The 12549-nt window shown below is 43.4% G+C and overlaps 1 protein-coding gene across 1 annotated transcript in view; it reads left to right on the top strand.

Moving 5' to 3' along the window:
* Positions 1 to 1931, top strand: part of OPLAH (5-oxoprolinase, ATP-hydrolysing) — a 42690-nt gene extending 40759 nt beyond the window's left edge. The window contains exons 28-29 of the mRNA XM_063450995.1: positions 905 to 1056; positions 1503 to 1931. Coding sequence (XP_063307065.1) covers positions 905 to 1054 — 150 coding nt within the window. The 3' untranslated portion in view covers positions 1055 to 1056; positions 1503 to 1931. The remainder of the gene's footprint in view (positions 1 to 904; positions 1057 to 1502) is intronic.
* The last annotated feature ends 10618 nt before the right edge of the window (positions 1932 to 12549 follow it).

Raw genomic sequence — 12549 nt, 5'->3', positions numbered from 1 at the left:
CTCTGTATATATCTTGACTGGGTTGGAATTTCAGTATTAATGAGTATAAAGATTCAATCATTATGAAATAATATTGATGAATGAGCCTGAAAAAACTCATTTATTTTATTCTGAGAGGAATTCACATTCTAAGTAAAACCAAGAAAGTAAGATGTGACTTATACTGAGAACAAGAGAAACGCAGTGGGATGTGTGATGGCGGCTCTGTATGGCACCAACTGCAAATCTAGGTCTATCTCTGGTAGACAGCAAGATCTCAATGTGTAATTTAACTGAAGGATGTGTAGATGAAAGGGACATATTTTTCCAGGTGATTTGCTGGGGACCAGTAATATGGAGAGAGGGTTAGACTTGACACTTAACCGAATGGAGAAATAAAATCCAGAATAAAGTCTGGATAATGAATGGGGAATAAATACACAGAAATAAACAGTGCTAATCGCTATACTACAGAACTCTGGTTAAAGACACCGTTCTGGTACGGGCGGGTTTCACATTGTTCATTACAGCTTTCGTATTTTTTTTTTTTTTGTAGTGAGGAAAATGTAAGCATTGCATTCACAAACGGTTTTAAGGCTTACATTTTTTTTTTTTATAATGCTACAATTGTTGTGATTTTTTAAAAGGATTTAAATGGTATATGACTGCAAGGTTAACATTTTCATTTTGCTATTTTCTTCAAATTGTTATCTGCCTTTTAAAATTGTTTCTAGATTTTTATTCGTACTTCGTACACAGATATACCAATAAATAGATCTCACCAGCCCATCTAGATGGTTGGCACATTTTGAAATTTCAGACTTTTATACTTTTTGTACAAAATAGCCTTGTGCATATAATAAGCAATCCAATCCTTTTTGTTGCATAATGTAAATGTGTGTTGGGTCCTGTTTCCTTTCCCTAGGATGTGTTCACTCTTCACACCCCAGCTGGAGGTGGTTATGGTGACAACAAAGAGATCGAAGAAGCTCACTTAGTTTCCAAGATCCAGAGTCACAGCTTTGTAGAACGAGGAAGCGTGTTTGAGTACCGATTGGCTCAGGAAACCGTGTAAAAGTACCATACCTTTGTTAACCTTATGTGTATAAACTGTTCATGGCCACGTTGAGATGGGACATGATACGGAGAGAGTGTTGAAAGAAAAGATGTGCAGGTTACAGTTATTAGGTCTAAAGGCCAAATAAAATCACAGATTACTTGTAAACCGCTTTAACTCTGTCAGTTGGTCCCCAGTAGCCATATCAGCCCAGAATTTGGAGAAGAAGGCTAGTAGTTGTCCGCTACCATGATCCATAATCACAAGTGATTATATAAATAAGATATTTGTATGTTAGAAGCTCTTACAGCTTAGTAACAGAATGCTTCTACCCAAATCTGAAGCTTTCATAGCTCTTTCTTCCACACTAAGGTACATCAAGATTGTCCTTAAGATCCCTAATATAGTATAAAGTCAGCTTCAGCTCCCATGGATACAATCCCTTTTAGATTTTTTTTTTTTTTAGACAGAAGGAATGATTCTAGAAACCAGGCATGTCCATCCAAGAAGATGCTGAAATACTGAACAAGATGGACTCGTGAAGGCTACTGACCATTTTGACTTATCTGCATGAAGGTGCTGATGAACATTATAGTACTTAAGATTACCAAAACAAGTCATCCGATTTGTGACTGAGCGGTGGAGTTTATTATGTAGTTTCCATGATAAAACGTTAACTGGATCACATGAATAATATCACTGTGTAAATACCATCCAAGTGTCCCTATTTAAGAGAGAAAGTCTTTAATTTGGGCCCAAACCCTCTCTCCCTCTTTCACTATCCTAGTGTCTCTCTTTTCTTTGAGCGCCATATTGTTGGTGTATCCAAGTTTAAAACCACAAGAAAACTCACAATAATGTGTGTCTAAACTACAATAAATGAGTTTATAAATCAGTCTGTGTAAATCTTCTTGTTCTAAATGACATTTTAGTCGTATAAATTATTTATAAGTCACCTAAAAGTTCTCAGAACAGCCTGCCCCTGGCCACACACACCATTAAAATTAGTGTCCTTTTTTGTCTATTTCAAATGTTGAATGTTATACTGTGTATGTAAAGATTGAATGTGGGAACATTATTTCGATTTATCTCCGATTTCAATGAATGAGAACCTGAGAGTGCTCCTATTACTCATTGTTGTATCACAGGAGTTTATGGGATACATTTAGCACTCTCACCTAAAGCCAGTGGAGGACTAGGATTGGCTGGGAGATCATAGACATTTCCTGGTTTAAGTACTCATCATGACAGAAAGAGTAAATACTGTAAGTCTGCTCTAATAGGGTATCATTCTTAAAAAATGCAAATTGAGGGATACTCCAGGCAACTCCAGCTGTTTGGTGCCATATGTAGCTTAGATACATTTTAGTTATGTGAGTATATTTTTATTTTATCTTGCACCATAAACGCTCCCGTTTTGCCCTCCTTTCTCACCTGCACTGTTTACAATTTTTTCTCAAAACCTTCTGCTACACATGATTTTGATTTCTGGTAGTTGTATTTAAGCTATTGTTTTCAATTAAACTACAACACCTGCAAAGGCAATCACCTGATAGGGTGGAGAGATGTGACGCTGCACGTATGGCTGCGCTTCTGATCATCCGCCCGCTGTGAGGCTCATACCCTGGCGCCAAGAAGGGGAGCCGACGGGCAAAGCCATTAATTAATGAAGCCCTAGCACGCCGAAGCGTCCCTCATGTTCACTGCTTTCGGACTGCTACAGATAAAACAGATGTCTGTGATTTTGGCTGTCTCCGGCCGAGCTCTGGCGAGCCATGCTGCAGCCTGCTGTAGACTTGTGGTGAGACTGTGGTAACTTGCTTGACCGTGCTAAAACTTGCTGAACCTGTTAAACAGGTTTAAAAGCTGATCTATAAGCAATTATAAAACTGAAGGAGGAGGGGGAAGAAGAGAAGGAAACAGGAGAAAAAATGAGGGAAAACTATCTAGCTAATACAATTGTTTTTTTTTTGTTTTTTTTGGAAATCTGGTTTTGAGTGCCAGACATGTGTTGATAGCAAGTAATCAAATTTCAGCAATAAAGAAAGAAGTGGAAAAATATGAAAAAGGAAAGGAAGAGGAAGGTAAAGGAAGGAAAAATAATAAATAATTAAGAAAAGGGAAGGAAGAAACATAAAGGGGAAAAAGATTTGGCATGACAGAACTAAAGGGGGGGATAGCTCTGGGCATGAAAGTACAGAAGAATATTGATTGTTTTAGGTTTTTGATATGCATTTGAAAGAATGTAAATATGTATGTTTTCATTGTAAATTGAAGATTATGCTAGCTTTAGTGTACTAATAATCTTAATTTTAGTAATGACAGGAGGCGAATATTTGCATATCTTTCTTTACTGAAAACTCCAGCAGCATAGAAACAGTAACAACCAATCAGAGAAAAGATATGGTGCCCATAAAAGGCCCTGTCTATGACATCACTTCCTCTTTCTTTGAAGCGAAACAATAAATAGCAACAATAAACATAATCATATTACGTCAACAGTTCCACAACATAGTAGAATAATCAACTCCAGTAGTTCCGTGATGTAGAGTTATGGGAGGTGAGTCTTTGTCTTGAGGAGAAGACGTTCACGCTGTAAGAATAAGAAAAAGGTGAAAGGACTCTGGCGTGATAACTTGTCCGCATACAATAAACATTAAGAATCTGATATACCAATGGATACTAGAATGAGTAACATATCCATATATATTAATTCTAAAGCAATGATATTTAAGAATCTATAAATACAACATAATTCAAGGTACATGTCTAATTATTCAACCTATACAAGTCTCTCAAGCCACATATCTAAGTAGCAAACATACAACCATAACGTACTTACCTTCCTGAACATAGAGGGCATATTCTGTTAAACACGAGAAAAACATGGGAGGGATCCTATAGGGTGGGAAATATTCGCCTCCTGTCATTACTAAAATTAAGATTATTAGTACACTAAAGCTAGCATAATCTTCAATTTTACCACATGACAGGAGGCTTCATATTTGCATTTTTAAAGCTTAGAATTGACCAGTGTGAAGGAAGTATGAGATGTTTGCTGAAATAGAGCGTTCTAAACGTACCCTCTCGCGCTCAAACTGCGCATCGTGTAGTGTCGGTTAGGGAAGCGTCGGCCGAAAAGGACTTGTGGGGCCACCGCTCCCTTGACCGAGTGGGCTCCGAAAAAGGTTTGACGCCCGCCAGATGCAATAGCCAGCGGCTCCATCTGGCCAGTGTAGCGGTAGGCACCTCTCCATGAGGTTCCACGTAAGAAGTCAGGAGTAGACCCGTTGCATGAATACGAAGGGGGAATGATTTCGGTATACTCCATTAGCGTTCCGACCACACCTAGTTTGGTGTCTGACACAAAGTATGGGTATGACACCGAAGATGAACTGGACTTAGTTCGTCTCGATATGGTAAAGGTAATCCCATGTGGTGTCATAGAGAAAACCATTCATATCGAAAGCCCTAACGTCCGTCACCCGTCTAAATAAGACGAGGCATAACAAGAGGGCTAGTTTGGCTGAAAGTTGTTTCCGTGACAAGTAAGGATTGTCCTGCTATTCCCTCAAGGAATCACAGCACCACGTCCACCTGCCAGAGGTGTGAATACTTGGGTGCCGGGTCTCGATAATTCGGCACCCCGTAGTAGTCGACAACCCCGTGGATCTTGACCTACTGGTCCGTCCTGTACCGGAACGTGCGCCACCGATATGGCGGATCCGATCACGTTGAGGGATCGATATGACCGCCCCAACGAGACCAGGTGTAACAGATAGTTAAGGATCAGTGGGGCAGGTGCGGTAAAGGGATCGGAATCCCTTTCCACCCTACAAACACTCCAGGCCGGTCAGGCAGAAACATAGCATTTCCTGGTGCCGGGGACCTGAGTCCCATCAGAGGTCTTAGTTGATGCAATAGGTCGTGGACATTTCTGGAGGCCCTGAAATCGTCCAGTCCACTTGGGCCAGTCATACTTCCCTGACAAAGGAGTGGGCTTCCCCTGAGGTCCTGTCAAAAGCAGAGGGAAGGTAGGGAGTGGTAGAGGGTCTTCGCGAGATGTCCCCAGGCGATCCGGGAAATCACGGTTGGCATTGTCCGAGGGGTGTCATGAGTATGAGCAATAACCAGTGTGTGTGTGTGTGTGTGTTTCAAAGCACCCTTGCCATTGTGGAGAGCGGTTGGGTCCGTTTGCATGGGTTCATCCGCCACTACGTATCCAGAGGAAGAGTCAAAGATCGATTGCCGATCCAAGTTTGCAAGTGAAGTAGTCACCATCGAAATTCCATCCTCACTTCTGCCGACAGTGGGATCCAGTGGTCGCATGAGTGACCGGCGTGTATGTATCTAGCCAGCAGTCGTTGCATGGTCCCGTAGTGTAGTGGGCCAGGGAATCTCGATTGTATGGAAGAGGAGAGGAGGAGAGGGATCCCACCATCCGGTGAGTATTCTGAGATGAATCGTATCCAACCTTAGAGCGTGTCCGACATCCATCCGTATAGGTGTTATCTTGTCGGGGACCGACGCGGAACGTAGTTTTCCAAGCCGATGTCGAAACGAGGAACTGACGCGACACAGATGGGGGAACAATTAGTCTGCGTACTACCAAAAAACCCATGGAGTCCAGAACGTGAACGCCACTTTGACTGCAAACGTAGCCTGGATTCGCAGAGGGTCAGCAAGTCTTCCAGGTACCCGAGACATCGCACGTCCAAATTCACGGATGTGAGCCCTCACCGTCTTCAGTAGCTTTGTGGGTACCACAGAGTCGTAAACTGCTGTGTTAGTCCTCATCACTGGGATCGGAGGAAAATTAGGTAGTGTAGGGTAGCGGATATTGACAAGTATGTGTCCTCGGGGTCCAGATGTGTAAACCAGTCGTTATCATTCAGGAGGTCTAGTAGAAGGTCGATTTTCTCTATCCTGAAGCGTTTGTATACCACGTAGGATATACCACGTTTCCTTGATGATAGGATGGCTCACTAGTAGATTAAGCGGTTGGTGGTTCGGTTCCGCTACCAACCAGTCTTCCCAAAACACCTTTCCCCAAAGGGGTGTGGAGGATTTGCTTCAGCGAGGTTTGGACTAAAGTTAGTGTGGTGGGTAAGTTCCCGCTGTCAAATAGTAGATCTTGTGCTTCAGGGCCGAATATTAGTCGTTCTTACATTCCACTTCCTCAGAAGTCTTCGTGTGAGTGATCTATTATTGTACAACATGCATGGTGGATAGTAGTCTTCTTTGTCGGAAGATTGTGGTGGACCGGGTCACGAATTCCCAGTGTTCCATCTACTTGGTCTGTTCCATGGGCGACTTGCCTTAGACCCTAGTGGCAGGGGGGTTGGAGCCCTTCTCTTGCCGTTTTTACATGAAGGCTCGTGGGGCTGGGATTCGAACCCACGCCTCCAGAGAGACTGGAGCCTAAAACCAGCGCCTTAGACCGCTCGGCCACGCTACCTTGTTGCTGAGGTCTCCAGCAAGCAGTTTGGGGCAGAGCTCATAACAAGAAAACCTTCTCCACCGAGGCCGCTACTGCGTCGTTTATCAATGCCCAGAAGTCCTAGGGGGTTGAGAGTGTTCTTCATGACCCGTCAGTGGGAGTAGAGTTTGAGGGTCCGCACGTAGGGGTGCTAGACTCCTGGTAGCACTGGGGATCACCCAGGTAAAGCAGCTTGAATCACCTGCATCAGATTGTCAGAGTGTATGAAATATTCGTGTCAATTGTAGAGGGGTCACTTCCATTAAATTAATCCGGCTATTGGGAGCTGTGGCGTAGGCACGATTGACCGGTAGTGCTGGTCCGGTTAGCCGGGTTCACCATAAATGCACGCCAGAGCTGTATGCACGGATGTAACTATACAGGCTTATTATAGAAGCCCGTGGGACCTGTTTCCATAAAGTCTGCAGCAACAGGGCCCACGTGTATTAGACTGGGGTCATCCCAGGTGGTGTGCCATGGTAAACCCAGAGGACACCCACATTATAATTGTTTGCACTTTACAAGCATTGCATGCATGTCTGGGGGTCACCCCAGGCGGTGTGCCATGAGAATCTACTCAGAGGACACCCACGTTCAATATGTACGCCAGGTAGGTAAATGTACAGATATGTATCCCTGTGAAGGGTACTCCGCAATACACTCAGTTCACTCATGATCCTGTCTGCAAATCGTATCCAGCAAGGTGGTACTGTTGCTTTAATGTAGAACTGCCAGGCAGTGTTAAAACATCCATATATGTATGCAGTAATCAGTGATAACGTTGAGGCATAGGACTTCGTGCATTTCATCGGGGTTCACCCCGGGTGGCGTGCCATGGTAATCCAGAGGACACCCACATCAACGTAATGGTCTATGAATGACCTTGCGTGCATATCTGGGGGGTCACCCCGGGTGGTGTGCCATGAAAAATACCCAGAGGACACCCACATCAACGTAATGGTCTATGAATAACCTTGCATGCATATCTGGGGGGGTCACCCCAGGTGGTGTGCCATGAAAAAATACCCAGAGGACACCCACATAAATTTGCACCGTCAGGTACAGTAATATAATATGACCCTTTGTAGGGTACAATAATATAATAGAATATGCCCTTTGTAGGGTACAGTAATACAAAATGCCCTTGTGGGGTACAGTGATATAGTTGATCTTGTAATAGGTACAGTATATGTTTTGTATAACAACTGTGATGTTGTATGGCTTCACAATAATACCTAGATTGTGTGCGTGCTCAACATATAGTCATCCAGTGTAAAGCACCATGAGAGATATATCCCTGAGAATAAAATGTATAATTGTATAAATAAATGAATGTGCCCAGAGAGGGGAACCCCTGAAGGGGTTTATCCCAGATGCAGGGCGCGGTGATCGGGTGATTCCTGTAGTGTATAGTAATATAGTATGACCCTGGATAGGGTATAGTAATATAGAGTGACCCTGAGTAAGGTACAAAGACATAAAGATCCTGGGGTATAGGAAAAACATTGTGTCTCCTTTAATGCCTGCCTGTAAGTATTTGTTTGGCAGACACTGTTGGCAGGCATTGTGGCAAAAAATAGCAACAGGGGAATGTTAAAGAAAAATCAGCACACATGATCCTCTAGCCAGTGTGTAATTCCACCGCAGATTGAACTCTTGCTGTACAGGGGAGTTGAACTCATGGAGGAAAATTCCCAGTGCAAGCCTGTAACCCCTGAGCCACCATACAATGTCATGTCCTGCCTGTCATTTCCCATAACACACCTTTCATGTGGGATTAAGCCAGACATTGCATTGTGTTGAAAATAATGAGTTTGTCTCTTTAAATGCGTGCGTGCATTGTAATTGAGCCAGAACAGTTGGCAGGCACTGAGGCAAATCCCCACAGGGGGAAAAACATGGAACAAAATAACTATAATTTTCTAATTCACTCCCTTAGTGTACACTAGGGAGGGTATACAGATGTGGAGCCCGGCGGTCGGGTGAGTTTCCGATCCGCCGAGCGAGCGGGGAAGGCGGCCGTCCGGTATCTCCCGAGCCGCGAGATCCAAGATGGCTGCCGCCCGCGTGAAGGGAATTAGATACACGAAATAACCGCTGACCCCAGTCTCCCTCCACCCGTCCCCATACAGGCCCCCACGAAATTAGAAGGGGCCGGCCCGCGTGGCGCGTGCGGCACTGAGAGCCGTTGTGCTCGCGGGTAACGGCAGAAAAGTGGGAACTAACAGGGGGCATAAGCATAAAGTCACAGAATACAGGGACAGGGATAAGGGGACCAAGGTAGGGGCAATCGAAAAATAAATCAATGTACAGTGAAACAAACAAAGTTCATTAAACAACAAAGTATAGTAAGCAATTGCCAGAGAGGCAAAATACTCTGACCTGATCTTGGCTGCAGCAGCAAAGAAAGAGGAAGTGATGTCATAGACAGGGCCTTTTATGGGCACCATATCTTTTCTCTGATTGGTTGTTACTGTTTCTATGCTGCTGGAGTTTTCAGTAAAGAAAGATATGCAAATATGAAGCCTCCTGTCATGTGGTAAAATTCCTGAGAGAGAGCACAGAAGAAAAATGTATCAACCAAAAAATCCTTGACGGATTCATTCACCCCCTGCTAAATATTATTATAATCTATTTCCTGGCCAATCATGGCAGCATATACATCATGGGTTAGCTCCGCCCCTTACAGCCGATAGGACAGGAAAAACACTCAAACCTTTAAAGGAGGACCCCTTCCTAGGATCCCCAGTCAGTACCAAGCTATACAGAAAAGTATAAACACAGATTAAAAGGGTGGGGAGTATATGCTGCCATGAATAATAGCCAGGAAAAGAAAATTACGGTAAGTATGAATACATTTTCCACTTCCTAGGATCCCCTTCCTAGGATCCCCAGTCTTTTTCCTGTCCTACAGCCCTTAGCAAGGGAGCTGGGAGCTCCCCACAAAGATAAGTACTACTTTTTTTTCCCTTTCAGTTTTAGGTTTGTTTTTTAACAGAATATACCTTTTAAGTGATGCTTCAAAGTATTCTGCACTTGTCACTTTAATATTTACTTAAGGTTTACTTACCTTGGATCTCTGGGACTTCCTCTCTTTCAGAGGATTCATATACTTACCTGGGGATCATCCCCCATTAGTGCATTCTCTCTCCACGGCCCCTGTGTGTTTGCCTGGTAGTGTTTTAAACCTGGTATTCAGGCTTAACAGGCTGGCGGCATGATAAGTACACTCGCGCATGCGCAATTGTGCAATTTTGAGGCGAAACCGATGACGCGTACTAAGGGAATAGTAGGTCGCGGCGGCCATTTTAAGTATGGGCAAAAACGGAAATTGGCCCTGAATGAATGCAAAACATAAAGTGACGGTATTTAACCCCTTAAGGACCAAACTTCTGGAATAAAAGGGAATCATGACATGTCAGACATGTCATGTGTCCTTAAGGGGTTAAGGCCCTTGAGGGCTTGGGGTAGGTGCCTTGGCACCTATTCTTGCCTCAGTGTGTTCCTGGAAGTAGTTTGGTGTGTTTGGAAGTTGTTCTTAAAGTGCCAGTACTCTTTCAAGATCTTTGTCACAGGTAAGTTTATTTTTTTTTTATTATTTTTTTTGTAGCTTCTTAACACTCCTTAGGGGGTTCTAGAATTTATCTATTTATTTATTTTTTAGCCCATTATGGCTTCACAATCAAGGCTATATTTATCCACTGCTCCTTCTAGGTATGTATAAAGTTCACTTTTATTAGTTAAACTTCCTCTCATGTTTTCGTGGTATCTGAGTCTATTCTCCAATTGATTTTTAGTAATGAGGAACGGATAATATCATCTCCTCCCAGGAAAAGAAGGGAGAAAGCTACCCACTGTTCCGGCTTTGAAGGAAAGGTGGTAGAGGGGAAACAACTTTGTATGGATTGTCTCCAGAAGATTGCCACTTCTTCCTCCACTATATAGGCCCAATCTCCAGACATACTGGCCTGGATTAGAAAGGAGGTCGCTCAAGGCATCTCTGCTGCTATGGAGGTAAGAAACCGGGTTGAGAAGAGACCCAGACAAAGGCTGGACTCCTCTAACTCATCTAATTCAGATGTATTGGAACCCTTTGGCGAATTCGAGATCTTGGACCAGGTAGATTCCTGTGAGAGTGAAAGTGAAATGCATTCTGAATCCCTGGATGAATCAGTGGAGAAACTGATTCTTATGGTAAGGAAGACACTTGAAATTCCTGATGATACACACACGGTGGAGGGATCAGATAAGCATTTTGCTGATCTGCAGAAACAAAAGCTGTCCTTCCCACTCCATAGAGCCATTAAAGAGATAGTGACGTCGGAATGGAAAAGACCGGAGAACCGTCTTCCCTTCCAGGGTAAACTGTCAAAGCTCTATCCATTAGAGGAAGAGACCTCTAGGATGTGGATAACCCCACCAAAGGTAGATGCTCTTATCTCAAGAGTGGCAAGAAAGGTGATGTTACCTCTTGACAGTTCCGCTTCATTGAGGGAACCTATGGACCGCAAGTTGGATATTAATCTATCCAAGATCTATACTGCTACAGGTGCTGGCTGTCACCCTGCTGTGGCCCTTATGGCAGTGTCCAGATCTATGAAGAGTTGGCTGAGAGAACTGGACTCTGATGTGGAAAGAGGTGTCAAAAGACAAGATCTCCGTGACACAATTTGGGACCTACGCATGGCAACAGAGTACCTGATTGGGACTTCAAACTGACTTATGTCTTCCCTCCGATACCTCTAATCTATACTGTGTTGAGGAAGATACAGAGGGACAAGGTAGAGGCTATTGCCATTCTCCCATTTTGGCCATGTTGACCTTGGTTCCCTATGGCGACACGGATGAGTCGGGAAGATCCGTGGGAACTCCCAGTCCGGCCAGACCTCCTGATGCAAGGTCCTTTGAGGCATCCAGAGTCTCATGCTCTACATTTGAGGGCCTGGAGATTGAGCGGGAATCTCTCTTGAAGGAGGGTATAACTGATTTGGTTAAACAGACTCGTAAGGTCTCGACTTCATCTACCTATTACAGGATCTGGCAGGCTTTTGTCAGTTGGGCCTGTGATAATAAGATTGTTATCATTCCTCCATCCTTGGCTGCAGTTCTAAGCTTCCTACAAGCAGGTTTGGATAAGGGGTTTGGCTATAACACCCCTAGGGTCCATGTTTCGGCTCTCTCTGCTCTAACCGGCACCAGGTGGGCCTTACAACCTTTGGTTATGAGATTCATGAAGGCTGTTATGAAGATCCGACCTCCACTCAAGGCTTTTATGCCAACCCGGGATTTGCCTTTGGTGTTACGTGCCTTGACTGCGGCACCTTTTGAACCATTGGAGAGTATTTCTGAGATACTATTGTCCCAAAAGGTCCTTTTGCTAACGGCTATCTCCTCAGCTAGGAGGATATGTGAACTTCAGGCCTTGTCTTGTGAACAAAAAAAACAGTATACACACTAAAGACAGAATAGTAATCTGCTAAATTGAAGGGATCCCAGGTGTACCTCACTAACACCCACAGATATAGACAACAAACAAAAGTGGGAACCACATCCAATAAGCGTACAAAAATTGGAATACAACCTGAAAAATAGAATCCAAGGCTGAAATATTCTATACAAGAATAATAGTGAATCTAGAATAATAGAAAATACATATCATAGCGTAACACAGTATAATGAATATAGGAAATAAGGTGCTAGTAGCAAACACACTAACAGAAGTCGAAATCAGGCCTTTCACCCCCCTGGGGTATATATAGTATGAACTTGATAGTAGATTCTGGTTATAGGAATGTCTTCAAAGGAATGGATGAGAAGAACCATACATGGTGAAGTATGTTAAAGTACAAAATACGTTTATTAAATTACACTTACAGACAGATGTAAACAGGCATATCTCCACTTCAAGTGGAACAAAACCGCAGCGTGGTGGAACTGGAAACCGGAAAAATTCCAACTCTGACCGCAGGCAAATGGAAAAGCAGAAAGAAATATAATAAAATAACAAATAAAACAAATCAAGAGTCCAATATCT

This window comes from Pelobates fuscus, chromosome 4 (assembly GCF_036172605.1).
Source record: "Pelobates fuscus isolate aPelFus1 chromosome 4, aPelFus1.pri, whole genome shotgun sequence".
Lineage (NCBI taxonomy): Eukaryota > Metazoa > Chordata > Amphibia > Anura > Pelobatidae > Pelobates > Pelobates fuscus.
This window is presented reverse-complemented; position numbering and strand designations above follow the sequence as displayed.